This window comes from Puma concolor, chromosome B3, assembly GCF_028749965.1.
Source record: "Puma concolor isolate L17-30 chromosome B3, mPumCon1.1.hap2, whole genome shotgun sequence".
Lineage (NCBI taxonomy): Eukaryota > Metazoa > Chordata > Mammalia > Carnivora > Felidae > Puma > Puma concolor.
In genome coordinates this window covers 113,682,104-113,709,469 of record NC_141672.1, presented here as the reverse complement: position 1 = coordinate 113,709,469, position 27,366 = coordinate 113,682,104, and the positions used below count along the sequence as shown (strand labels likewise).

The following is a 27,366-nucleotide window of genomic DNA, read 5'->3' as shown; positions in this document are numbered from 1 at the left end:
AATATATATCTATTTATTATATGTCTTTCGGTTAATTCCTGATCTGAGGAGCGCTGTTTTTCACTCCCATGCGAAAGTCACCAGCGGGTAGGGCCTGATTGCTACTTTTCATGCATAGTTTTAGACACAAGAGGGCATTGTGACGTCGCGCCCGGCGGCGCCCAGTCGCAGGCCGAGTCCGGTAGCCCCACGTGGGGGCCCCGCACTCCCATTGGCCAGCACCGGGCGAAGCTGCCACATTATTTTGTTACTTTTCAGTCCCTATTTGGAACTGCTCTCGCGGCAGTTCAGACCTCGTGCTTGTCCCCCTCGCCTGTCTGTGTGTGGTATCCGCAGGTCCCGGGCACTTTTTTGGGTGTGTGTGCGTGTGTGTGTGTGTGTGTGTGTGCGTGTGTGTTTGGGGTGTGTGTGTTGGGGGGGTTTTCGGGCGCGGAGAGAAGAGCCAGGCCGAGGGGAAGGAAGGAAGCCGCAGAGCTCCCCGGTCTCGGGCTGCGCTCTCTCCTGCCTGTGCGCTCCGAGGCTGCGGTGGCGGCGCCGAGCGCTCCTCGCTGGGGACGCGGCGCTCAAGCTGGGAGCAGCGAGGACCCCTTTGCGGAGGCTTCCTGTGCCCGCTGGAGTTAGGATGCCAGGGCAGCTGATTTGCACCTACTGAGCCTGGAGTTTCCTCCTCGGCCCTGGGAAGGGCTTGCAGCGGCGGCGGCGGCGGCGGCGGCGGCGGCAGTAGCAGACGGAACAGCAGGCTCTCCTCTCCGAGGGGGGGCGTCTAAGCGCCCGCGCCGGGCTCCCGCCCTCACCCTCCGGCGCTCCTGCGGCCCCCAGCCGCCACCTGGGTGCTAGCCTCCTTCCTCTTCTCCCCGAGCGCCGCCTCTGGGATCGGACCCGCGCGCCCCGGATGCTGGGGCTGCCTCGGCGCGCCCCCCTCACGGCGCGACTCGCCGAGTGATCCGGAGGGGGTCCGCAGTCGCCCCAGGAGGAGACCCCGGCCTCGGGACCCCGCGCCGGAGCCACCGGGGAGACGACGATGTCCGCGCTGTCCCCGGCCCTGACGCGCTCCACGCAGCGGGGGGAAGGCGGCCGGCCGCAGACCGCCGAGCCCTAGGCGCACAAAGCCCGCGTCCGCCGCCCGGCCTCGGCGCCCGCCGACGACTTTGCCGCCTGCTCCGCAGCTCTTTGTCTCCACTTGGGGCGGGCGCCCGACTCTGGGATTTCGCTGCGAGAGCGGGCTGGGGGGGCCGGGGGCGAGCACTCGGTTTCCCGGCCGCCCCCCGCTCGGGCTTGGCTCCCCCCTCCCCCGCACCTCCCCGGCCCGAGCTCTCGGCGCTTCCACGCTCTCGGAATCACGACCCCTCCCTGCCATGTATCCGCAAGGCAGACATCCGGTGAGTAATTGCAACTCGGTTTATTTAAGCATCTATCATGGCAGGGTAAACGAGGCAGTTTATCTGGCACCTCCATTTTGCTTGTTGCTACCTTTATGGTGTGTGCGTGCGTGTGTGTGTGTGTGTGTGTGTGTGTGCGCGCGCGCGCGCTCACACAAAGGGGATGGGGATGGGGGGGCGCCGTGGAGAGAGGAGGTTAATTCCGCCCGAGTGGCGTTGGGGGGTTGCCTGTGTTCCAGCGGAACTGTTTGTTTTCACGCTGCCCCCCTCCTCCCCCGCTCCCTCTCCCCAATCTCCCAACTCACCCGGCTATGTTCCAGTGCCGGTCTTACTTGGGAAGGGAGCGCCTTCGTGCAAGGGATGAGCCCCGCCGCCAATGGGGAAGGATTGGGGCGCCCCCCCCCCCCACCCCACCCCGTCGGGCGGCTGAGAAACTTGCTGGGAAGGCTCTGGGCTGTGAGGGTGGCCTCCCGGGTTGGGCGGGGGGAGCCGGGGGAAGCCGCGGAGGGGCTGGGGCCGCCCGGAGCCCAGTCTGACGCCCCCGCCCCCTCCCCTGTCTCGTCCTCGCGGGCTCCAGGCTCCCCATCAACCCGGGCAGCCGGGATTTAAATTCACGGTGGCTGAGTCTTGTGACAGGATCAAAGACGAATTCCAGTTCCTGCAAGCTCAATATCACAGGTAAGGCCGGTGGGGGCCTCCCCGGGGCCGGCGGGAAGGGGCGTCCCCGCCGCGGCTCCTGCCACCCCCCCCGCGGGGACGGAGGGGGCTCCCGACCCGGGGTGGCGGGGCAGCCGGGGCCTCCGCCTTTTGTTTCCCCTTTCCGAGCGCGGCGCCTTAACCCTTGGCTGCCCGCAGCCTCCCGGCACCCTGGGCCGCCGGCGGGGTGAGGGTCGGGGTCGCGGCGGGCCCGCTCCGGGGGTCGCGAGCCGGGTTCTCCACCCCCCCTCCCTCCCCCCGCCCCGGCCCCCGCGGCCCTGAGCAGTCCACGCGCTCGGCCGCGGAAGTTTCAAGTTGTGTCTCTCCGTCCGCCGCGGCGAGGACCCGAACCCCCTCCGCCCCGGGGCTGCGGGGTGACAGGGGTCCCCCAAGGGGCGGAGGGGGGGGGGGCGTTCAGGAAGTGGCAAAGCGGTTCTCAGAGGCCCTGACGTTGGGGCCTCGGAGGAGGCAGTGCGGGCCCCGGGCCTGAGCCGGCTCCTCCTGCCCTCGCAGCCTCAAAGTGGAGTACGACAAGCTGGCGAACGAGAAGACCGAGATGCAGCGCCATTACGTGATGGTGAGAGGCGGCCGCGGGCCGGGGCCAGGGCGGGCCCGGGGCGGGGGTCTGGGGGACCCTGCAGCCGAGTCCCCGGCCCGCCGCGGCCAGCCGCCGGGCAGCCCTGGGAGCCGGGGTTATCCGAGTGTGCCCCCGACCCGCCACTGCCCCCCCCCCCCCGCCCCCCGTCCCCTTAGCCCGGGCCACTTGGAGGAGGGTGGGTGAGAGGAGGGGCCGAAAGGGAAACCCAAATCCAGGCGGGGCGCTTTTGCGCTACCTTCGTGCCCTTTAGTTTGTGGCCTGAAGGTTTCCCAGAGGGACTGGTGGCCCCTGTCTTGGCTAGTAAGATAGGACTGGATCAGCTCACGTCTGGGTGGGATAACATCTCTGTTAGGGACCTCCGGGGAGTGTTGGGAAACTTTGCTGCCTTGCAGCCCTGGGATCTAGCCAGAGTGGGACAGGAGCCCTCTCCGCCTATCCCCTGCACGCGCCCCCCCCCCCCCCTTCGTTCCCCGGGGTTTTGTGAGAGCGGAGGAGCCTTTCAAAGCTCTCTGCCTCCACTCCCCTCCCTCAGCAGGGATACCCCAGCCTCGTCAGCCTTGGCGCAGTAGGGTAGACTCTCTTCCCTTTCCCAGTGTCTGTTGCCCTGAGTTTCCATCTTCTGTTTGTTGAGAGGACATGGGAGGCACTTAAGCGCCCTCCCTGCACTGCTTTCCACATAAGAGGCCTTTGACACATTGCTAAATAACTCTCAGAGGACAAGAGGGGCCCAGCGTACACACGATTCCCTGTTGAACCCGAACCTTGTATAAACAGGATATATGGCCCACGAGGTGCTTGTGGAAGGGAGGGAGGGCCCAGCTTCTCTTACTGCTGCATCGATAATGTTCTGTAGAGACGAGAGCCACATTCACCCCTGGTCAGCCCTTCAACCCCCCCTATAGCGGGCTTTGGGGTTTGACTTGAACTTCGTTAGCAGATGTATCCTACAAGTGTGATTTGGCCAGAAACCTGGCCCCAAAGCTGATTTTGGAAAGTGAACAGATGACTGGGCGTTGCCTGTTAATGGCAATTCTTTTTGCTTTTAGTACTATGAGATGTCCTATGGCTTGAACATCGAAATGCACAAGCAGGTAAGTGCTTTTCTTCTCGAAATCTACCTAGCGGTTAAAAACCTAATAAATGGGTTTCTTATGGCCCCTGCCCTTTGAAAAGGAGCCTCGTCTTCTGTTCCCCCTCCTTCTCCTCGAAGAGCACGTGGATCCGGTCTCTGAAATGCAGGGTCTGAGGCGTTGCTGATTTCTTGGGCATGAGTTTTTGGCACCTGAGCTTGTGAAATTAGCCCTGGTCTTGGATCTTGGTATAAAGGAGCGGAGGAAACGTTGTGCCTTCAGGATCTGCTTTACAAACTCCTGAAACCCAGAGGGGGCTAGCTGGCTGCTTTTAAGTGTTTTAATATAAAATTCTCAAGGGGAAATGCAGGAGGGGTGTGCGTGTGCGTGTGTGTGTGTGTGTGTGTGTGTGTGCGCGCGCGCGCGCGCGTGCGCGCATGTGTGCCTGCCTGCGCGTAACAATTTGATGTTCTACCTTGATAAGATTAAATTTCAAGAGTCTTTAAAGCCAGGCTGAGCTGTCAAAATTTAAGGGAACAAGCCACTAACTGCTTAAAAATACAAAGCCAGGATGAAATATAGCCCTCATGTCTTAACGTTTGCGAGGCAGCTTTCTCCTCTCAATCTTCGTTTGAAGGCAGCCCGGGTCCCCATTTTACAGAGAAGGAAGCTGAAGCAGAGAGGTGAAGTAACTTGCCCAGGGCTGCCTCGCCAGGACCTCGGAGGTGGCTGGTAGTTGGGCTCAGCTTTGAAATCCTGAAGTCAAACCAGTTTAGCTAGTGTGGTGTTGTTTAATGGATATGTAAACTACCTCGTATTGTCACTCTCCTAATAACAGTATACCTCAAACCGAGCAAATACAAACAGCCTTTATCTCAGTGCATATCAGTAACTAGTCCCGGGTGCTAGGCTGGGCTGTGGGAGAGGCCTGTTTGTGTATTTGTGTTCCAAGGAGAGGCTGGCTGTAATTTGGCTTGGCCAGCGATTAGAAGTGACTTGGCACGAATAAATGGCGCAGTCCGGTTGTTCTTTTTAACAATTGGTGTTCTTGAAATCTCAGAAGACTGTTGACTCATTCTAGCCTTTGGTGACCGTGACTTGAATGGATTTGCTGCCCTAAATGAACAGTCGTTGACGGGGGTTTAAAATCTGCTCTTGAAGGGGGCAGGGTCTGGGGCAGGTGAGAAGGGCAGGTGACCCTGAAATGCCTGTCCCTTGCGGCCTGCTCCGGTGGCTTCCTATAAAGCCTTTTGAATCTGTGGTTTCCTTTCTGTCCTGGAGGAGCCCCAGTGTTGGGTGAAGGGCAGCCGGAAAGGGGCCTGAGTTTCCTGGGCGATGTGGGAAGCCAGTTTGTGGCTTCCTGAGGGATTAGCATAGGAAGGCTACCAAGTTTTCACTTCTTAACCCACAGAAATCACAAGCAGCCACGGCTTTGTATATTGAGATGTTTCTCTTGGGCAGAATGGACTGGAGGCAGGTGCTGCCCAACTTTAGGTGGGATTGAACGCATGGAGTGGACCTCGGGTGTTCAGGGACCCTTGGGGTGTTAGGCAAGGTGCCACCTTCTCCCTTTCTCCACCTCCTCTTTTTCCTTTTTTTTTTTTTTCCCTCGGTGCTTAGTATCTTGGGTGTGTTTAAAGAGGGTAATTGCACCCAGGTTTAAAATTTATAGCAGCAGTTATTCTAAGAGCTTCATAATTAAGGCGTAATATGTCGTTGCATGTTGAGGTCTGCATGGGTGGTGTTCCCCGTGTCTGTGAGTGGTTGGTTCTTTGGCACGAGTCCACCTTGGCTGGTGGAGCAAAGGTGTTCCCGGAGTCCTGGGGAGACTCTGAACTCAGGAAGAGTTAACCGCCTTAACGCATGTGGTGCTGGGGTTTGCACAAAGAGCAGCTGTGTGCATCTGGGACTTCTGGCTATTCCCCAGACAGGGTTCTCAGGGGGAGAATGCCTGAGGTTTGGCAACACGGTCCCATTTAATCCTCTCAGCTGCGAGAGGCAGGCAGACGGAGCGTTTGCACCCTTTGTACAGGCGGGGAAACTGAGGCTTCAGGGAGGCCCGTAGCGCAGGGCTGGGACTCCAGTCCAGGCCTCTGGATTCTCGAAATGGGTGCTTCACCCTGCCTGCCAGTCACCTCTGCCCTACAGCCAGCTCCCCTTTGCTTTCCCAGCACGAATGAGTGTTGCCTTCTGGTGCCTTCGCTGGGTTTATGGCAATCTCTGGAGTTGGGTGAAATCGCCCGGAGGCTGTGGAGGAACAAAGAGGCAGGGAGGTGAAGAAACTAACCTGCAACCCTGACCTAATGGGGCTGGCCACTCCCTAGGCTTGCCGGGGTTCTGCAGAAGAAAACCCAGCCACTAATTGTAGTGTGGGTCTCGGGTGCATTTGGCGGATGGTGGTTAGGCCTGAGCAAACAAGTTTATCAGCTGACCTGTTTAGCGGTTGACTGGTGTTTTATCTGCACACACCATCAAGTGACTGGAGCGCTTGAATTATTCATGCAGTGTCCTGCCCTCTAGACTTGACTGTACGTGTGATTACATCTGCCTGGAACAAACAGGCTGGATTCTTCGTCTTTAAGCTCAGGGGTGGGGGTGGGGACTGTCTGTACCTTTATGTAATAGGTGATCTCCAGAGCTGGCACTTTGGAAAGCGTGGGGGTCCTCCGCCTGCTCGCTCACATGCACCCCGCCCCCCCTTCACCGCCACCACCACCGCCACCTTTTTTTTTCTTTTTTTTTAAAAAAAAGGTCTTCTTTGCTGTCTCTGGGGAAATGCCTATTAGTTGGGAACCTCCGGGTCTGCCCGATAGGCCCTGGGTATTGACAGAGGGCAGCTGACGAGGTGCGTCCAGCCCGTTTTTTATTTTACTGAGAGGTTAAGCTCACTGTGGCTGGCTCCTGCTGGCTGTTTCCCTGTATCCTTCTCGTTCTTCTTTCAAGCTGTCAAATCCCACAGAAGTAATAAATGGTTTCTCCTCCTACGCCTCTGCCTACCTCCCTAATTATGGCAAAGCAAAGATTACAGAATCACGGGCCTGGCCTGAGCTTTCAAGGGGTCACCCACCTCCTCTAAGCCCCTGCTTCCAGGCAGAATGTCAAGGGTGATTCAGGGAGGCCAGGGAGGCGATGATGGCTGGCCAGCTCATTGATTCCTGTCCTGTCCCTGCCGAGGCTCTCCAGTGCCAACAAAGCCAGCTTCGAAAGGAGCGCCCCAGAGCACCTGTTGGCTGTGGGGTTTGAGGCACGAGAAGCTGGGTCAGGCCGTCTTCACCCTCCCCCGGTGAGCACTGAGGTTTCAAAAGAGAACTTGAGACATTTGGACTTTGGGGCAGCGCTACGCCAACCCTTTTTACGGTCACCCTTTTTCTATAAACCCAGAGGAGCAACCCTTCCTCCAAGTTTCTCTTGGCATCCTAGAAGGGGGGGGGGGGGGGGCGGGGGAGCCCTCTGGCTTCTTATGCAAACCATTCCAGGTTGCAGATGAGGAAACTGAGGCCAGGGAGGGGAGCTGAGATACCCAGTTACCCAGTCCCGCATTAGTGCTGGGGCTGCTAATGCAACCTTTTGTCCCGAGCCCAGGTCTCTGTTTAGCAAGACTCCAGAGGTGAGGTGTATTTGTTTACTAACCGATAGCACTCTGTGGCTTTAATTGTCATTGCCGCTTTCTGCATTATGTCAAGAGGCTAAGGCGACGCCTGCGAACCCGGCTATACCAAAGTACAAAGTACCCCATTTCAGGTTGTATAACCATATCAGCTGGATGCTTTTTGCCCACCGTCCTCTTCTGAATTGCCAGCTATTTGCACATCTGATGATTTGATGTGCGTAATAATAAACCCAGTGCGGAACTAGCGACCCCAGAGGTCGGGTTCATGGGTGAGGTAAAGTGGTAAGGCCTGTGACCTTTTTACCCAAGGATACAGAAGGCCATGGGCCGTGGCCCGGAACACGGGGCTGAAGAAGGAGATGGGAGATCTCCGTTTGTCCCCTCCCCTCTCATCACCTAAGTAATTAGGGGCTTGGCTGGAAGATGTCCAGGTACAAGTTGAAGTTTGGGGACCATCAGTGTTGAAGGCCGGGTGGCCAGAGGGAGCCAGCAGGTGGCGAGGTTACAAAAACCCTGCCCAGGAGTGCCTGTTTGTGGGGTGCGTCTGGGTTGAGCTAAGAAGAGTTCCGGAGTGGGGGGGGGGGGAGGGGGTGTGGTTGCTGGCATCCAAGCACTCCCTCCTAGGCCCTGGTTTCCACCTCACCTTTCCCGGCCGGTCACTCTTGCTGAGGAGAGTCTTTCTCCAGTCACTTAGCTCCTCTCACTGCGTCGAGGGCCTGCCATGGTCAGCTTTGGGGGTCTGCCGAGCTCAAAGCCCCCTGCCCCCTGTCCTGTGCACCTGCGAGGAGCTCCCGCCCCAGACTGCCTTCCACCCTAGCCTTCTCTGGACCCCCGTTCTTCACTCTGCTGTTGCTATATGGAGTGAGATTCGTGTGCTCTTTTGCTTCTCATACGCTTGATCATTGGGATGGCCTCGGCTCATCCGAGGAAACTGAGCCTGACTCTTCCTTCTTTCCATGAACTCTTCTGGGCCAGGGGCCCCCGGAGGGCACGGAGCTCTTTTATCTCCTTGGGGTCCTCCTCCTGCACTTAGTATAGAGAGGGTCTGGTCTGTGTCAGAGGCCCTCGGTTTCCGTTCCGCTGTGGGAGTGAGCTCCCTTTTCTCTCCTGCGTGGGGAAACTGCTTTCCTATCCCTATCCGTTTGCACAAAATCCTGGGACACTTGGGACCAAAAGGTAGTCAAGGCCAAACCTCCGTGGGGTTTCCCGCCTGCGATCTGGCCTGCATGGCGCCCTTTCTCACACGTCGTCATCTCCTTTTTTGGTGGCCACGGAGGAAGCCCCTCTGCTGGGGTCTCTTACGGGCGCTTGGCACGTAACAGGTGCTCAGCAAACACGCTGGTTTACCTTTACTCAGAATTACTGGGGTCATCAGAGGGTGGGATTCTGGTTCCCTGAGCTCTGGGAGTAGGAAGTGAGGGTTTTAATTGTGGGTTGGCTACCAGCTCTGCAGGCTTCCTCCTACGGCTCTCGGCATCCAGTTTCTTCATCAGTAAAATGAGGGGGTTGGAGCCGTTCCAAAACGGTTATTAGGGGCCTGGGATGTGCTGGGTGTGGGCCGGGGCTGGTTACACAGCCGAATCAGACACCATTCCCTCCGCTGGGGAGTTGGCATCTAAATAAGTCATGGCAGTGCAGTGAGGTAAGTGCTAATACGGCCCCAGTGTCACAGGAGGAGTACCCAGGACAGAACAGCTTATGCTTCCCCGGAAAGGGGGAGGGGAAGGGGGATGGGGGGGGCACAGAAGACTACACCGAAGAGCTGTTACCTGAGCCGAGACTTAGAGGGAGGGCAGGGGTTTATGAGGCAGAAGCCAGCAGAAAGCCAGCCTGGGGGGAGGAGGGGGAGGACGCTGCTCCTCAATCTGGGTGGCAACCGCTCTTGGAAAGGCAATCGGAAGCACCATCCACAAGCTGGAATGGTGGGGGGGGCGGGGCTCCACTTGGGGAGCCAGGCGAGGTGGTGACATTTTGCAGCAAAGTGATCTCCAAGGCCTCTCTGCTCTCACACTCCCGACTCCGTGGCTCCCTCTGTCCCCATATGGCTCTGCGGGGCTGGCCCGCGGCCATCCCGCCCCCCCCCCTCCCGGGCGGCGGTGGGGGGGGTGTGGGGGGCGGGGGATGGGGACGCCCCGCGCTGGCGGAGGGAGCGGGAGGGCCTCCCGGTGCCTCCTTCTCCACCCCCACATGCCGGTTTGAACTTTCTTCCCCAAAGTGGCATTGCCTCCTTGCTCGTGTTGGTAATTCTGTAATGACTGGTTCTGACCCGCCCCTCCCCCATATTTAATTCTCATCAGCCAGCTCTCTCCACTTTGCTATTAATGATAGCAGCCAGCAAAATAGCTTTCAACATGCCATTGACAGTCTGGTTTAAGAGAGCACTTGAAGTAGTGCTAGACAGCTGAAAGCACCCATAATTGTGTACCAGAGTGAGAACTGCGTGCTCAAGGGCCTTGTTTTTATATGCTTAAAGGGACAATATCTTGTTTTCAACAAATGCTCTCTGCGACTCCCGGGCCAAGATGCTTGCTTTCTCGCTCTCTCTCACTCTCTTGCTTTTCTCTCCCGGCTTTTTCTTTTCTGGCTCTCGCCTTAACACGGTAAAGTGTTCCCCCTCCGGTGGGGGCCGGGGAGAAACTTAGGGCAGGGGGGTGGATTTCCTGCCTGAGCCTAAGAAAGGACTGTAGGGTGGGCTGGTTGATGTAAGCCCGCATCCACTGCAGACAGGAGCACCCCCTCCCCGCCGCCCCGGCGGGGGCGGGGGGGGGGGGGGGGGAGCTTCTTAGGACTTGGCCTTTCTGGAGTTTCTGGAGGAATGGATGGGAGGGCTGTTCTCACCCGGTGTTGTTGTGGAGTTCTTTTGTTTGTAGTCAGCCTGAGGGTGGGGCCCAGCTGTCACTGAATGTTTAGCTGAATGTTTAGGCTAAGGCCACCTTTGTGGGGACTGAGGGGGAGGGCTTCACTTACTGGAGAGGCAGATCCCGGACCTGGGACCTCGAAGGCCCTTTCAGCTCAGGTTCCGGAGGCTGTTCACTGTGCAGAGGTGGGGGGGGGGGGGCTCTGGAAAGCATGAGGGTGGGGAGGGGAGGGTCTTATTCTCAAGTGGAGGTTCATGCGGGGTTTAGGGGCTTATGAGCCAGGAGACCCTTTAACTCAGCCCTGGAGATTTGCCTGAGAACAAACACCTCCCTCCCCTTCACCCCAGCCGACTCTGAAGAAGCAACACAGCCCTTCGGGAAGAGGTTCCCCTGTCCCCGCTGTCACCAAAGCTCCCCTTCACCAATGGCATCCTTTGAAGGGTGAAAAGAGAGCTTGGGAACGACCAGGGCTGGGAGCGTGGACGGACTTGGCTTTTGTGTCGAAAGGGGGCCTCTTCCTTTCCACCCACCGAGTGAGGGACACAGACCGGGGTCTGGGGGCCTGGGGCAGCTGCCGCCACCACCACTAAGTAACCTCAGGAGAAGACCTTTATGGAGGACAGACTTTGAAAATTTTGTTCTTCCACATATCATAATTATGATAACATCGACTTCTGGTGTTTCCGTAGCACTTGATTGTTTACAAAGCAGCGAAGACATTTTCATCTTAGGAACCTAAAATGACAGGCATTTGGGCGTCGGACAAACAAACGGCAGGACAGAAGCCTCAGAGTGCAGGGTGTGAAAATGACCTGTATACATCCAGGGCACTAGAGGGCTGTGTTCATAAACTGGACGGGGCGGCAGGGGCAGGGGCTGGCTGTGTGTGGAAGGATGACGCCAGGAGTTCCCCAAGGGATAGGACCATTTTGTATTCACTGAGGCCCCCTGAGCCCTGCGTGGTGCTGGGCCACGTTTTGGGGGAGGGGAGACTCACAGAGGGTAACCTTCCAGTTGGGGGTTGTCCCTGACCCTGAGAGCATTATGGACTTTCTGGGAAGGATACAGGTTTTCTCCAGCTTCTGAGAGAGACGTCTTTTGGCTGCAAAGTTGTGATTGGAGGAAGGAACGGAGAAGCGTCCTGAGTTTTTTTTTTTTAAAGCGTCTTTAATCTAGCTCAAGTTTTTTGTTTTGTTTGTTTTTCACCTTGTACGGTGGACAGTTTAAACGTGAAAAGGGAAGAAAGGAGGTGGTGAGGAAAGAGATAGCTGGGAGGGGAGATGATGGAGCAGAGATACTGGGGAAGGGTGGGTAGGAAGGGGGGAGAGAAGGGAAACCAGGCTGAATTGGGATTATGAGAAGGAAGCGCGAGGGTCAGTGGCTTGGGGGTAGATTGGCAAATTCGGCATGCCCTGGCTGTCTCTTTGGGCATGGAATGTTCCAGATGCCAGGACTTTGTCCTGCTGTCCTTTTAAATCCTTGGTAACCATCGTGCGCAGCTTTTCAGCCGTTTGTTGCGGTTGTTGTGGCCCTTGTAATTCCGATTGAAAACTAGACTAGCCCAACAGAGGAAGTTCCTTCTTAGTGTGCCCGGGAAAGCTACCTGTTTCTTCATACGGGAGACTCCAAGGAGCAGGAATCCTTCTCCCAGTCCTGTAGCACTGGGAATGTCAAGAGCACCTTGGGGGCATGGGAGGGGGACTCTTCCTAAACTGGTCGAGAAGGCTTTGGTTCTAGACTCCTCCACCACCACCCAGCCAGTCTGTGACCCGAAGGTTGGAGGAGGGGGCCTGCTACTCGGTCCCCAGATACGCGTCTCGGGAGAGCCCGGAGTCTGAAACCGGTTGTCCTGTTGGGGGTGTGCTTTGTGAGTCAGTGGCGATCGGTGCTGGGAAAAGCGGAGCAGTCTGGTGGGGGCGGGCGGGGGGGGGACTAGTGGGTGAGGCCAGGGTGGGGGACAGGAACTATCAGACTTCCTGCCCAGGAAGAGGTAGGGCAGACGCAGGGGGCGGTGGAGAAGCCACAGGTGATCCCAGACGGTCTAGACTGAGAGGCTCAGTGGCCCCCGTGGAAACAGAGCAAGCCTGAGATCCAGTAGGTGGAGGCCGTGAGTCGGCCAGGACTGATGGGTCCAGGAGAGCTCTCCCTTCTCCTTCCACCGTTCCCCATTGCTTTTCCTGGAAGGGGCCCCTTCCTCTGAGCTCCCCCACCCCAGGAGAGGGCTGTCATCTTGCGATCTTACCTGGCTTTGCCTCAGGGCAGACATCCTGGGGGGGTTGTGGGGGGGGAAGGCTCTGCAGGGGTTGAGGTTGGCAGTTGGGGTCCTGAGGCCCTCGCACTTCATCTCAGAGGAACAAGGAATCTTCGCGAAGCCAGCCTGAAGTGGGGAGAGAAGCAGCAGCACCCCCAGAGAGCAGCCCCGCCCCTGCCAGAGTCCTCTCACCGTCGGCTCGATGCTGGCCTCCGTGTCCCCCCGATACATGCGTGCGGTGTCCAGCCTGTAGGAACTTATAAAGGGGGCGGGTGGGGGTGCGGTGTAGATAATTCTCTCTTCGTGGCCTGTTGGAGTTTCTCTATTCTCCCACCTGGGTCTGACCTCCCTTCTCAAGGGGCCTCCACGCAGCTCTCCCTCACTGCCCCCCTGCCCAGCCCCACCAGTGGGGAGAGGGGCAGGTCCCTGATGAGACTTTTTACTGGCTCCTCCGTGCCAGAGGGCTCCGAGTTGCTCCGTCAGAAGCCACTGGTTTTCAGAGGGGCATCCTGGCCGGTCAGGTGCAGAGCATCAGGAGCTGGGAGGGCTAAGTCCTGGTGGCCGAGAGACAGGCTTGGAGGCCAGAGAACCTTGGGTTTGAGTCCCGTGTCGGGACTTAACTGGCTGTGCGACCTGGGGCTGACTACGTAGACTTCCTATGAACTTCAGTTGATGCGGGGGAGAATAATAACACCTACCTGCTAGAGCAGTGCCGTCCGGTAGAACTTTCTGCAACGGCGGAAAGGTCTAGCTCACCGTCCAGTATGGTAGCCAGCAGCCGCACATGTTTATGGAGCCCTTGAAATGTGGCTGCTGTGAGAATCTGAGTTTTACGTTGAGTTTTCATTAACGTTCACTGGCCCCCCCGTGGCTCGTGGCTTCATCTGGTGGACCGTGCGGTCATAGGGAGCGTTACAAGGATCATATAAGATGATGCCTCTTGATTGCTCCGTACAGTCTCTTGCACGTAGGAAGGCCTCGGCAATGTATTCTCCCAATGGGACAGAGTCCCCGGCGTTGCCAAGGCCTCAAAGAGCGAGGACAAGAGTCGTGGGGTTGTGGATGCGGTGGAACATTCCAGGGCCCCTTCCCATTTGCTGCTTGTTGGCCCCACAGGCCGAGCCCCACAGCATAGCAGCGTAGGTGTTCCGAGCACTCCCTGACAGGAGCACTGACTGGAACACTGCCGTCTGGGGAGGTTAAGTGACGGGCTCGTGGTCTCAGGTGGACCAGAGGCAGGTTCAGAACGAGAAACTAAGGTCTGTTTTCTTTTTTTTTTTTTTTTTTTATTTTATTTTTTTTTATTTTTTTTTTTAAAAATTTTTTTTTTTCAACGTTTTTATTTATTTTTGGGACAGAGAGAGACAGAGCATGAACGGGGGAGGGGCAGAGAGAGAGGGAGACACAGAATCGGAAACAGGCTCCAGGCTCCGAGCCATCCGCCCAGAGCCCGACGCGGGGCTCGAACTCACGGACCGCGAGATCGTGACCTGGCTGAAGTCGGACGCTTAACCGACTGCGCCACCCAGGCGCCCCTAAGGTCTGTTTTCAATCAGGAACCAATGACTCTTCCCACAGGCTGTATTGAGGCGTGGTCTTCTGTGGTCTCCCTGCATGGCCCCCCCCAAGACCCACCCGTATGTACTTCCAGACTTTGATTCCGGGGCTGGGAAGGCCCCAGACAACGCCTCTGAAGAATCCAGTGAAACGTGTGCAGCCACGTGTAGATCAGGGTGGCTCGGTCTGGGCATTCTTGACATTTGAGGCTGGATAATTCTTTGGGGTGAGGCTGTCCTGTGTTTCCCAAGATCAGCAGCCTCCCTGGCCCCTACCCACTAGCTGTCAGTAGCGCCTCTCCAGTTGTGACACCCCTGTCCCCAGACATTGCCAAAGGCCCCCCCCCAGGGGAGCACAGTTGCCCCTGGTTGTGAACCCTTGGTGTAGGGGGAAGGATTCTCGATCGCAGAGCAGGGAGAGTTGGTCGCCACCGTCTCGCTTTGTGACCCAGAAAGGCTCTTTGCCCTCTCTGGGCCTCATTTTCCTTATCTGTAAAATGAGATGTTGAACGTGGTGGTGATTTGGGAGGAGGTCTGTTTGAGAGGGAACTGATCCATAAACAAGTTGGTAAATAACCGATCGTGATTTTTATGGCCTATGAAATGCCGCCCCTCCTGCCATTCTTGTCTAGGGAGAGAGGACCCTCTGACCCCTTTAATCTAAGAAGGCACCAGCTTGTTGGTGGTGAACTCAGTGGTGGGTGGATAGAATGGGGCTCTGTGTCTGCCCACAGTCAGCCTGTCCCCCCCCCCCCGCCACCCCCCACACCTCATTTTCCTTTCCTGCCACCCAGATTTGCCAGGCAGCCTCTGTCCTTAAAAAGTCCTAGCCAGTGTTTCATTTGTAGTGCTGACCTTATGGGGAGACCCCCAAAATTTAACGAGCTGCCCCTGCAAGGGTAATGTGACTTTTACAGCCTGTTGAGGGGCAAGGGGAGATTTGCATAATGTTCTAAGGGGGATTAGGTGGCTGGGGGTTGCCATGGCAACCCCACAGGGCTGAATTGAGAATTTTTCCTCCTGGCGGGAGTTGGCCAATGGAGTCTGGGAAGGTGGGGGAGGGAGGCAGAGGGTTATCTGAGGGGAGGGAGGGGATGGAGGGCCCCAGGGATGGGGGGGGGGTGGGTAGTGGCGCCTGGGATGAATGGGCAGTGTTGGGGGAAGGTCTAATCTGAAAAGGCTTTCCCTGTTCTGTCTACACAAGCAAGCTCTTTGAGGGCCATCCCCTGGAGTGGGGGTGGGAGGCAAGGAGAGTTTAATGTGTTTGGGAACCAAGAAATTAAAGTGAACAAATATTTAAAGATTATTGGATCTTGTTAACAGGAAGCCCGGTGGATGGAGATTGAGAGTCTGAGAAATGAAAGTCATAGAGTCTTAGAGCCGGGGAGGGACTTGGCTGTCACCTAGGCCCAGGTTACTCCCATGGAGTGGCGTCTAACCCTGTGTCCCTGTTGAGTCGCTGTTGAATGTTCCTAAGGACGGGGCGCTCACCCACACGCAGCGCCTGATTCATTTTTGAGAGCTCTCGTTCTTATACCGGGCCCAAATCTGCCTCCTTCGTGCAATGGAAACTGAAGCCCGAGTGCAGGACAGGCCTGGGGCTGGAGTGCAAGTCCCTAGCCTTCGCCTTGCCAACTCTTTCCAGGGCCAGTAGCCTAGGTGCGTCCTCTCCCCCAGTCCCCACACACACTCTTTCCCCTTCCTCACTCAGCTCACTGTTCCTGATCCACTCACTCCCTAGACTCCGAAGGAAATGCCGGAGATTTCTAGCAGGCAGAGAAAAGGAAGGCGGGATTCCTTCTCGGGGAGCACGGGGAGGGTCCTGTCACAACCCCGGGCACCCCAGACTCTTCCCTTCCATGGGGCTTAGCTGGATGAAGGCGAGGGTACTGGATCTTCGCTGCCGTCCTTCTCTGTGTGAAGGACACGGGGACTAGCACACACAGTGTCTGGCATAAGCCGGCCCCAGCCAGCGTCCTGTTCCCTCCCTCGGGGGACAGATTGTCAGGGTCACACCAGGCTGGGCCTTTTCTTGTACCAAGCCCTCCCGGCATAAAGAATTCAGCAGGCTTCCTCGGAAGGCATAAATATTTAATGGCATTGTAGTTATATATAATTTGATCAATATGTCAGTGCTAAAAGGGCCTTTAAGGAGGCTCACCTATCATTGAGTGATCTGTGATGTAAACCGTGCCAGCCCCTCCAGAAGCAGGGGTCATTATCTCCCTCAGCTGCTAAGTGGATCATTTATTTGCCCCCCTTCTTAAAGGGGGGGGTGGGGGTGCCATTTTCCCCTAGAGCCTGTGGGGCCAGGGCTCCCCACACCGGCTTTTGCTGGAGGTCTCACCCCGCTTCGTGCCTGGACTTCCTTCCCGCTGGTGATAAAACACCCACTTGCTTTATCTGAGTTCTCTCCAAGCTCGATCTGAGCAGAAACTGCCTGGCAAGGAATTTCTTGGTACAGTCCAATAATTGAGGGCCTATCAATTTAGAATTGCCTGGGAAAAGCAATGGGATATTTTGAGTTAAAATTACTCCAGCACATTGTTCCAGAACCTTCCAGCATTTGGTTGCTTCGTGGTTGTGGTGCCCGGCTGCTGCACCCTCCCTCTTCTGCACAGCCCCCAACTTCCCCTTGTGCCGCTCTGATTTTAATTCAAGATGAAGCAGATTCACTTTGAACACCCCGGGACTTGAGTCCGAGAACCAGGTCAAACCCGGCTAAAACTCAAGAACCCCAGAGTGGACCGGGTCCCCACCCCAAACACACACGTTTCTAGAGGAGAAATCTGTGGCCCGGCCACCAGGATGAGCCCTTCGGACAGTAGCTGCTTGACATTGACAGATGGGATGTCACTGCTCTTGAATGGTTTGTGCTGTGAGGACTGCTCCTGGGGACTGAGTCAGCCAGCGGCAGTCCAGCCCCCACCCCCCCCTCCCAAAGCCCAGCCACGCCTCCAAGTGGCTGGAGGTGGCTTGTCCCTTCTCTCATCATCCTTTAAACTCTTGCCCTGCTCCATTTTACTGAGCTCTATGGAGGAGCGCTATGTCACAGAGCAACTCAGGAATGGTTAGCAGGCTAAAACTAAGTGGCCTCGCCTAGATCTCACAAGGTACCACTTGGCCACTGTTGTGTAGACAACCAAATTGAGACCTGGGGGAGAGAAGTGATTTGCCCAAAGCCACACGGCTAGATAGATGGAGGCAGAAGAGCTGGGGGGTGGGGGTGGGGTGGGTAGAACCAGCGCTGCGTGGCTTTGGATCATAACGTGCTCTTTATTTCACCTTTTTTAATGTTTATTTATTTTTAAGAGAAAGAGCAAGCAGGGAGGAGCAGAGAGGGGGGGGGGAGACGTAGAACCCGAAGCAGGCTCCAGGCTCCAAGCAGCCAGCACAGAGTTGTGGGGCTTGAACGCACAACCCGGGAGATCATGACCTGAGCCGAAGTCGGACGCTTAACCGACGGAGCCACCATGTTATGGCGCCCCCATAACATGTTCTTTAAAGTGGCAGATTTCGGGGCGCCTGGGTGGCTCCGTCGGTTAAGCGTCCGACTTCGGCTCAGGTCATGATCTCGCGGTTCGTGAGTTCGAGCCCCCCGTCGGGCTCTGCGCTGACAGCTCAGAGCCTGGAACTTGTTTCAGATTCTGTGTCTCCCTCTCTCTCTGCCCCTCCCCTGCTCGCGCTCTGTCTCTCTCTCTCTCAACAATAAACAAATGCTAAAAAAAAAAAAATTAAAACAAAAAAGTAAAGTGGCAGATTTCTCCTCCCCTTTTCCCATTTGGCTGAGATGAAAATGAAGCACCTGAAAGCCCACGGGTACAGACGACCAGGCGGTTTGAAAATAAATGGCAGGCAGAGGGTCAGGTGGACGTGGCTGTGGGCTGTGTCGAGCGGTCAGCCACATTTTCAAAAAAGAAAAAGGGCCAAACGCTGGCTGGATGCTGCAGGCCAGGAGCAGGAAGGCGGTGGGGTGGGGAGCAAGAGCAGGTGGGGGCCCCTCTCGTTCAGCGTGCCGTGGGGGGCTGGGGCCCGAGGCTGGTTAAGCAGCAGGGCCGTGCACACAGGAGCGCGGTTCGAGACGCAGCCTTCTAGAATGCTCAGGTACCCTCGGTTTACAGCAAGATGTTCGGAGGTCCTGCTTTTAATGAGGAGATGATCATCGCGCAGACGGGAGCCACTAAGGCACGCTGAGCAGCTTGCTCCTTGGGAAATTACCCTTGCCCCCCACTATCTTGTTTTCCGTCGTCTATTAGCCTAACAGTCTCGACGGAGACGCGGGGCAGACGTTACTCCCCGCGCCCAGTCGGGAGCGCAGATTCTTCATCTCGCGGGGTCTCTGTGCACCTGTCTCTGAACTGCTTCTGTCTGTGTCTGGTAGATTAGTGCCTTCTGAGGAACAGTGTTTTTCCACCAGCAAAGCTGCCTGCTTTGAACCACACTTGAAAAGCAATGTTCAAAGGCCGCACCAGCCTCCCCAAACACCTTTTTCCAAAGGCGGCCGTCTTCCTGCCGCTGGCACCTACCTGCTCTCGGGTTTGTATCTGAGGATCTGGCTCAAAGAAGGCGGTGACTTTGCGGGACCCGCGCGGAGGGAAGGACCGGGGCCAGCCTCGCATGGACCACGGCTGCCTTATTGATAACAATTCCCTGGATCGCCGAGAGTTTTCCGACGTGTGATCTAGTTCCAGTTGGTGATTTGTGACCTGTCCCAATTGTTGAAGCCACATGTCTGGATTTTTCCTCCCCCCCCCCCTTTCTTGGAACTGATGTTTAGGGCTTGTTTGAATTGGACCAAATGCTGTTTTAACAGCTGTTCGAATCGGAAATGCTGTCAATTATTAACCCCGACGGTAGTTTTTCTTTCAAAGAGACCTCTCCAGGCTCTCTCAAAATGTCAAAATTTGGCTTCTTGGTAGGAAGGCGTTTAGTGAAGTTGCTTCACTGCGGAGCGAGCGTCAGTGTCCCCATCTGAAACATGGAGACTGTGATTCTAAGTGCCTTCCCTACAGGGTTACTGCGAGCTCACTCATGGAACGTGCTTGGGAACAGCTGGGGTGGTGGGTGTTAGCTGTTACTCTTGTTGTTACGAGTGGCTCTGGCCGGCCAGCTTTTATTTCCAGGAGCTCCCCCCCCCCCCCCCCCCGCGATCCCCGCCCTCAAAAAAAAAAAAAAATGTTGAAAACAGTCTTTGAGTGAACTCACCAGTGTGGTGAGCCCACTCCCGGGGTTGGGCGGCCAGCGTAGAGATGGGTGGGGCTCAGTCCCGCTTCTGCTGTTGGTGGAGACCAGGGGGGCTAGGAAGGAGCGAGCTCTCCTCCCACCCCAGACCCAGCCACGGGGAAGCCCTGTTTTACTATAAATGCTCTCCAAGCATACGGCCACCCCTCCCCTCTCTGCCCCGCGTAATCCTATCTCGCGCTGCCAGACCTTCATTGGGTTCGGGCGCAGGACGGGGCCTGAATGCCGATGCCCCAGGCCTCCTGAAGGTTCCTTGTCTGTGTGGAGTTGTTCTGATGGCCCCTGGTGGATGGATACCTGCGGTGTTGGGACGTGGGTGAAGGAGGCACGAACTGCTTCCAGTAGGGTGGAAGGGTGAGACTGGGAACTTGTTCTACCTGTTCTGAGCCGTGGTCACCTGGTGGCCCGGATGCCAAACCTTGAACCGGGCACAGCTATGTGAACTCTCAGCAGGTCCCTTTTCCTCAAAACCAGAGGATGCTGGGCTCCGGACCGAGCCCTGCAGGAAGGAAGAGCCCACCTGTGGGGAGGCTGTGGCCGCATGTTTGCTAAAGGGTATTGGGAAGGGGAAGGACAGCTACTTTTCATTTTTTGCCTTGAACTCGCAAGACCCTGACACTTGGCCTATTTGCTAGAGGAAGTAGGCAGGTGGGAAACCTTTTATAACCACCCGCCCCCGAGAGCTGTAGCTACACATAGACCACAGTAACTGTGGGGGTTCAGAGCCTGCCCACCGCCTGCCTTCCTGGCTCAGGGGTGGGGGCAGCGGCCAGAGACCCACCGAGAAGGCTTGCAGCTGGTCTGGCTCGACCGCACTGCCTCATCCTGTTGGCGGAGGGCGTACCCACCTCCCCTCCCAGGTGTATGCCAACATTTCATCCACCGGGCCCTTCCTGCCCGTGTTGCTCTGCGGCCACGGGGACCCTGCAGTAGGAAGCCTTGAAAAATAAATGCAGGGAGGCTATTTGAGATCCTTCTGGCTGAGTGTTCATTGAGCACTTACTACGTGCCAGGCACTGCTGTGCTAGTCATTTGAGGTAAGAGGCTTTGGACCAATGAGATTCCTAAGCATTGAGCCTGGTTTGTTTAGTTTCTTTCTTTTTTCCCCCCCAAAATATTTTGGGGCACCTGGGTGGCTCAGTTGGGTAAGCGTTTGACTTTGGCTCAGGCCGTGATCTCACCGTCTGTGAGTTCGAGCCCCACATCGGGCTCTGTGCTGACAGCTGAGAGCCTGGAGCCTGCTTTGGATTCTGTGTCTCCCCCCTTCTCTCTCTACACCTCCCCCACTTGCACTCTTTCTCTCTCTCAAGAATAAAATAAAACATAAAAAATTTTTTTTAATGTTTTATTGTATTCTTGAGAGAGAGACAGAGTGTGAGCGAGCAAGGGTCAGAATGAGAGAGGGACACAAAATCTGAAGGAGGCTCCAGGCTCTTAACTGTCGGCACAGATCCTGACGCGGGGCTTGAACTCACAAGCCGTGAGATCATGACCTGAGCCAAAGTCGGACGCTCAACCAACTGAGTCACCCGGGCGCCCTGTTTAGTTTATTTCTATTTCTTTTATGTTTTTAATATATCCTTCTATTCTGATTTGTCACATCAGCGTGTGACAGTTGAGTGACCATGTTGGTCTGTGCAGGTTTGGACGGAGATGCAGACTGATTGTTCTAGAGCTCCCGCCCCATACAGCCCTGATTCCTGTTTCCTTCCCCTTCCCCACGATCAACCGAGGAAAAAAGGAACAGAAATGAGAAAGGGTCCTGGTTTGGGGTAGAACTCTTCCCACTTCCTTAGGTTAATAATTTATACAGCAATTACTTAGCAATCTTCCCAGATTCCTTACGTTATAAATGACGGACATTTAGCGGGTGAAGCCCAGGGTGGCTGCTAAAACCCCTGCAGTGCACAGAACACATGTCAAATGTCAATGGCATGGGGGCTGAGAAAGTCTGACGTCCAGTGACCTTCACTGGAGTGTGTACTCAAATGTGCAGATGCAGCGGTGAGGCCCATAGGTCTCAGCCAGGGGAATACTGGATACTGCCTCTCTACCCTGCAATTGGAAGCGGGGACCACTATTGACATTCAGTGGGTCTCACATACCGGGGACGGTCCTCTGCAGCAAAGAACTGTTGCGCCCAAATGCCCACAGTGGGAAACCCTGGCCCCGGTTCCTGAGGATCAGAGTGATTGATAGGCAGAGTGTAGCAATCCCTGGTGTAGAAGACAAGCTGTCTGTGTCTGTGGCGGGCGCCCCAGGATGTAGGGCCGCACGGGGCCCCCTGGGCCCCCTCGGGTCTCCCGGGGGTGTGGCCTGTCTCCGATTCGCCAATCAGAGACATCCTCATTAGTGGTGGGGGTGCGAGCTCCGGGAATAGGGGTCTGTTTGCAAGCCTTCAGACAGCGTTGTTTTTTTTTTTGTTTTTGTTTTTGTTTTTTTTTTAATTTTTTTTTTTCAACATTTATTTATTTTTGGGACAGAGAGAGACAGAGCATGAATGGGGGAGGGGCAGAGAGAGAGGGAGACACAGAATCGGAAACAGGCTCCAGGCTCTGAGCCATCAGCCCAGAGCCTGACGCGGGGCTCGAACTCACGGACCGCGAGATCGTGACCTGGCTGAAGTCGGACGCTTAACCGACTGCGCCACCCAGGCGCCCCAGACAGCGTTGTTTTTATTTTAAGTGCACAAGGATTTCTCGTGGAGAATCATTTGACATGCAGATGATCACAGGTTTTTAAAGGCTGTTGTCATGGTTTGCAGTGTGCTGATGAGAGCTTTGCAGCCCGCCCTGGGCCCCCTCAGTCCTGGTGGCCTCAGGATTCATTGCGAGTGGAGAAAAGCGATCGCGAGACGTGTGCGTCTATCAGTGGGCCTCGCTCGGCCTTCCTGCCTGGTCACCATTAACCATGTGACACAAGTTTTTGGTTTTTTGTGTTTTTTTTTTGTAAACCACTCTTCATCCGGGGCTGACATAGGGCAGGGTGGCAGAAGCGGTTGATATTCATCTAAATGGGAGCTTTTCTGGAATGTTGGCGGTGGAGCAGAGAACTGGTCAAGCCTTCCTACGAGTGGCCCATGTGCAGGATCAGGGTCCCAACCAGTTAACTCCTGAGCAGTTCTCCGAGAAGGCAGTGCCTTACCCTAAAAAGTGAAGCCTTAATGGTGGGATTTCGGGCCGGGCAGCACAACTGGGGGGGTGGGGAGGGATCGTTCTGGTTGGGGAGCTGCAAAGTGAAAAGCGGAGGGGGGGTGAAGCGGGTCCCCTTATCCACATATCCCTTTGGCACATGTGGCCCTGGGGGCTCCCTGTCACCTCCCCCTCTGAGAGCCAGAGAACCTGTCTTGCTCTAGGTTTTAGTGCGGTGGGGGAGGGGGAGGTCCTTGTTTCGTTCTGCTTTAATTAGGGCTTCTATCCAGAGCAGGCAGACTGCGTTCTGACCCAAACACATAGACCACCTCTGATAGGAAATCGGAGCTCTGCAAAATGTAGGCAGCCTGGCCTTTGGGGGGGGGAGGGGCAGTTGGAAGAACTTTCTTCACGTTGTGTGCTGTGGACTTTTACCAAGGCCTCCTGGCGGGAGGCCAGCTTGGCGGGGCGGGTGGGGGGGCGAGGAGAAAGCATGGAGGGTCTGTGGTTTCGGGGAGCGGTGGAGGGGGAGTTTGCGCTTCCCCCCTGTGTGACATTTCAGCGACTTGATCGACCCGCCTGGGCTTCACGCGGTCTCTCTTCTTTTGCAGACAGAGATCGCGAAGAGATTGAACACGATTTTAGCACAGATCATGCCTTTTCTGTCACAAGAGGTAAGACCTCCTTTAACTGTGTCCTCCTTGTGTTTCCAGGGCAGTCCAGGGACCCCTGCCCCTGTCCGTTCATACTGTCTGTAGTTGGCAACCTGGGGCTTTATGGAAACTTCTCCAGCACACGAGGGGGAGCATTTGCTCTTTCTTGTAGTGGAACGGGTTCTTTGCTGCTGCCTGAGACCAAAGAGGAGGGTCCTGGCCTGTGATGGGGCTAGCAGTGGGTGCCTCTCGGCTCCCCCCCCCCCCCATCCAAACAGACATTCCCAGACACTGCTTCTCTGTGCCCCACCTCCCACTCCTGGAAACATCTAGAAGCAAGAAGCCTGGCCAGATAGTGCTAAGGGGCAGATCCTATAAAGGGAATGAGTTCCCAAGGGGGACCCCAGCCCCTAGGACAGAGTGTCCTCCCTAGAGGCATGACCAGTCTATTACCCGCCAAGCACACTTTGCAAGGGACCACCCCCTGAGGCCTGGACGGGGCTAGTGGGTGACACGAGGGCAGCGTCTCCAAGGAGACCCCTTGGTGCAGGGCAGACAGGAGAGCTGCCTGAGAGGGGCCTGTTTCCGTTCAGCAGAGCTCCCTCCAGCTGGGGCAGGCCCTGCCTTCTGTCCCCCCCCCCACCCCCACCGAGGGACTGGGACCACCTCCGCTCCCCACCCCCGGACTCCTAGGTCTCTGAATCAGAGTAGCCACTGGTAAACGATTGAATCTACGTGAAAACAGGATAGGGTGACGTCCTCAGAGCTTGCAGCCCAGTGAGGTAGACAGCTGCGTAGGAAGCAGGTACTACCCCAAGGTGGAAGGGAACGAACGTACCAAGAAAACCCTTTTTAAACTAGGCCCGATTTTATAGAGCGGCTTTAGGTTCATGGCGACCTGTACGTGTGGAAGGCACAGAGCTGTCCCGTAGGTTGCCTGTTTTCAGCATCCCGCACCAGAGTGGGGTGTTGGGTCACAGCCGGTGAGCCCGCACACCGCTCTCACGTTCTGTTTCTCTCTAGACACGTTTTTGTTCCTCCCTCTACTTGGAGAGGGATTGAGCGTATATAGAGTCACATACTTTTTTCTTTTTTCTTTTTTTTTAAGTATTTTTTGTTCGGGATTCTCTAAGGCTCTTTTTTTTTTTTTTTTTTTAATTTTTTTAAAGCTTTATTTCTTTTTGAGAGAGAGAGAGAGAGAGCGTGAGTGGGGGAGGAGCAGAGAAAGGGAGACCCAGAATCCGCAGCAGGCTCCAGGCTCCGAGCTGTCAGCACAGAGCCCGACGCGGAGCTCGAACTCGCGAACCGCGAGATCATGACCTGAGCTGAAGTCGGACGCCCAACCGACTGAGCCACCCAGGCGCCCCTCACATACTTGTTTCTGAGCTCCTTGAACACAAGTTGGCAGACCCCGACAACCCCTCAGTGCCCTAGCTGCGTCGCCTACGAGTGGGAAGGTTCTCCTACACGACAGCCGTTACCCGCACTGAGAAAACTAATCATCGAGGAATATCATCTCCTGTCTAGCTCCTGTTCAGAGGCGTGGAAGGGAGTTTTTCTGTATGTGTGGTAGAGGAAGGCGGTTGACTGATGGCCGTCTTTGGGCGCATCCCTATTTTAACTTGAAACAGTTCATGGGACGTTTGCACGAGTAATGCACGCTCGCTGGAAAGGGGTGAAAGAAGGCGAAAATGCCCTGCCCCGCCTGTTTAGTGGGCCTCTTCTGCTTTGTGAAGGGGGGGGGCGCGTCCCCACCTGTCCCGAGCGGACCTCCCTGTGCCCTTTGTGTCGGGAAGGCAGCCGCATCTCACGGACCCCCTGTTCCCCACAGCACCAGCAGCAGGTGGCACAGGCCGTGGAGCGTGCCAAGCAGGTCACCATGACGGAGCTAAACGCCATCATCGGGGTACGTGGACTCCCCAATCTGCCTCTCACCGTGTGTATAGCCCTTTAATTCCTCTCATTTAACCGTAAACCAGAGATGGACCCTGACCTTAGCTGGCCTCAAAGAATGGCGGCCCCAGGGCTCCGGCTTCCCGTGGGCTTGGCCCCGTTTGGGGGCTCTCTCCCCATCAGCTCCCCAGTGGCCCCCTACTCCCCACGTTGAGGGAGTGCCCCACATGCCTCCACCTCTAAATTCATCAGCCCCCAGCTTCCCCAGGGGGTGGGGCTCCGAGGTCACCCTCACACCCAGCCTCCTCCTCAGGCCTCCCTGGGGGGGGGCCTGTCCACCCTGTGTCCCCTCCCTGGCAAAGGTCTGCCCTTCTTTGGCCACCTGGGATCAGAACTGTCTCTGCTGTACTGTTGATGTGAAACGTGCTGTGGAATTTGGGTTTGGGCTTTGTCGTGCCGGGCACTGAGCCGCCTGGCGGGGCGTTGGTCACGCACCCTTAGGAATTCTAGTGGGGGGTGTTCTGGAAGTCCTATCTCCCCAGGACCAGGGAAAGCATCCAAGAATGCTTTGGGAGGTCTGCTTCTGGTGGGACCCCTCAGTGGAGGGAGGAAGCCAGATCCCTCCCCTTTCGCGTCCCTGACTCGCATCTTGGATTCACGAAGCATCTTTCTGCTGCTTTGAGTGAGGCTGAGGACATTTAAGATAAGCAGCTGAGGAAAAACAGCTCTTTTCCCGTGACTTTGGGCAAGGCTCTTAGCCTCAGGCGTACCTGTCCACCTCTGGTCCCTAAAATGAAGGGGGTGGGGGAGATCAATGCTTCCCATCCAAGGACAGCTGGCTCTTGGTCCCCAAGGGCAGCTTCTGAACAATGTAGATTTCAAGGCACTCTCCCTGCAGTTCTTTTCCGTAGGTCTGGGGGGTGGGACTGGGAATCTGTGTTTCTGAAGTTTTTTTTAGCTCATTCTGAAAGGTAGTCAGGCTTGGGAAGCAGTGGCCCAAAGGGCTGAGGTCCCGTTGGCCCTGACGTTCTGGGACCCTGCTTGGTCCTCATTTCTCTTTTGTTCTTATGTGAGGCCGTTATTTCAAGGTGGACCCGACCCGAAGGCCCCAGGGTGGTCCGCCTGGTGGAATAAACGAGAACTCCTGGGTTTTCAGCCTGGGGCAGAAACCCTGAGACATGCGTTCTAGCCATAGTTCTTCCCTGTGTGACCTCGGCAGGTCCTGCCTCTGCCCAGGCCTCAGTTTCTGCATCCGTTAAAGGAGGGAGTGGACCAGCCCATCTCCCTGGGCCAGAAAGCACTGGGAGGCTGGGGTCAGAGGGGCAGAAGCATGCTGGTAGCTCCCGACACTCCCGTCCCGCCTCTGGGACCTGTGTCGGTTGTGTCCTGGGGTCAGTCCCGGGGCAGTCACGCAGTGCTGTTGCGGGAGGGCACCGGCGGAGGTGTGAGCGTGGTCTAAACCCTGGCAGTGCCAGGGTGGGGCAGAGCAGGGTCCGGAAGAGGGACTGTGGGGAAGTGGTCAGTGCCTTCAGCCGTGGAGCTGGGAGGCAGTGCTCCTGAGGGTGAAATCCTAGCACCGTAAAGTGGCTGTCTTCTCTGAGATCAGCCGGCAGGGGGTTTTTCAGCCCTGACACCTGTGAAGTTTGGGGCCAGACACTTTGTTGGGGGGGCCTGTCCTGGGCACTGTAGGCGTTGAGCAGTACGCCTGGCTTCAAACCCACTGGATGCCCATAGCAGCCCCCACACACAGTTGTGACCCCCAAAACTGTCTCCAGACATTGCCAGATGTCCCTGGGGGCGGTGGGATGGCTTCCGGTGGGGAGCCACCGGCGTAACCAACGGCCTTGGTTTACAGAGAGGGGAAGTGATTCATGGATGGTCACATAGTGTCCGGGAGTGTCACCCCTCCCCCCGCTCAGCCCATCTGGGGCCTGGGGCCTCTGTCTCAGTGACCCGTTCACGGCTCGGTGGCCGATAGTGGTAGAAGGGGGACGCGGGGACGGGAAGTGCACCGTGAGCTCTGCCCTCCGAAATTTCTCCTCTTCCAGCCCCTCGCGTCCTGTCCCCTCTCCAGGCCGAGCCTTCCCGGCCCGCACCGGGGCCACAGTGGGTCCCCTCCCCCGCTTCCGCCTCCCTCCTTGGCATCGAAAATCCTCTTATGAAAATAACTTTTTTTTTTTTTTTTCTAAATTCTAAGAAAAGAGCGAAATTGGGGAAGAAACGCTGCTTGGATTAGCTCCACTTCCTTTAAGTAGTATTTAGGAAGCTACAAGTTAGGTCAAGGCAGCTCGAGGCAGATATTGGAATTCAATTAAAGCCAACGAGTGGGGCCTGTGACCCCCATTTTCAAGGTAATTGCTTCTCCGGCTCTCAGTGAATGCAGCCGTCGCCCTGTCATTAAGCAGGCGGCCGTCTAATCGCTGCGCCTGA

At 56.5% G+C, this 27,366-nt stretch overlaps 1 protein-coding gene across 8 annotated transcripts in view; it reads left to right on the top strand.

Moving 5' to 3' along the window:
- Window positions 1-252: 252 nt before the first annotated feature.
- The window catches only part of TLE3 (TLE family member 3, transcriptional corepressor), a 50,113-nt gene continuing 22,999 nt past the window's right edge, over window positions 253-27,366 (top strand). For 2 of the 8 annotated variants that reach the window (XM_086711089.1, XM_086711087.1), the window contains exons 1-6: window positions 253-1,379; window positions 1,957-2,057; window positions 2,589-2,652; window positions 3,720-3,764; window positions 23,002-23,064; window positions 24,875-24,979. In XM_086711089.1, the coding sequence (XP_086567215.1) occupies window positions 1,356-1,379; window positions 1,957-2,057; window positions 2,589-2,652; window positions 3,720-3,764; window positions 23,002-23,064; window positions 24,875-24,979 (402 nt within the window). In that variant the 5' untranslated portion in view covers window positions 253-1,355. The remainder of the gene's footprint in view (window positions 1,380-1,956; window positions 2,058-2,588; window positions 2,653-3,719; window positions 3,765-23,001; window positions 23,065-24,874; window positions 24,980-27,366) is intronic. The other 6 variants (XM_086711093.1, XM_086711091.1, XM_086711090.1 and 3 more) reach the window with 3 other exon arrangements.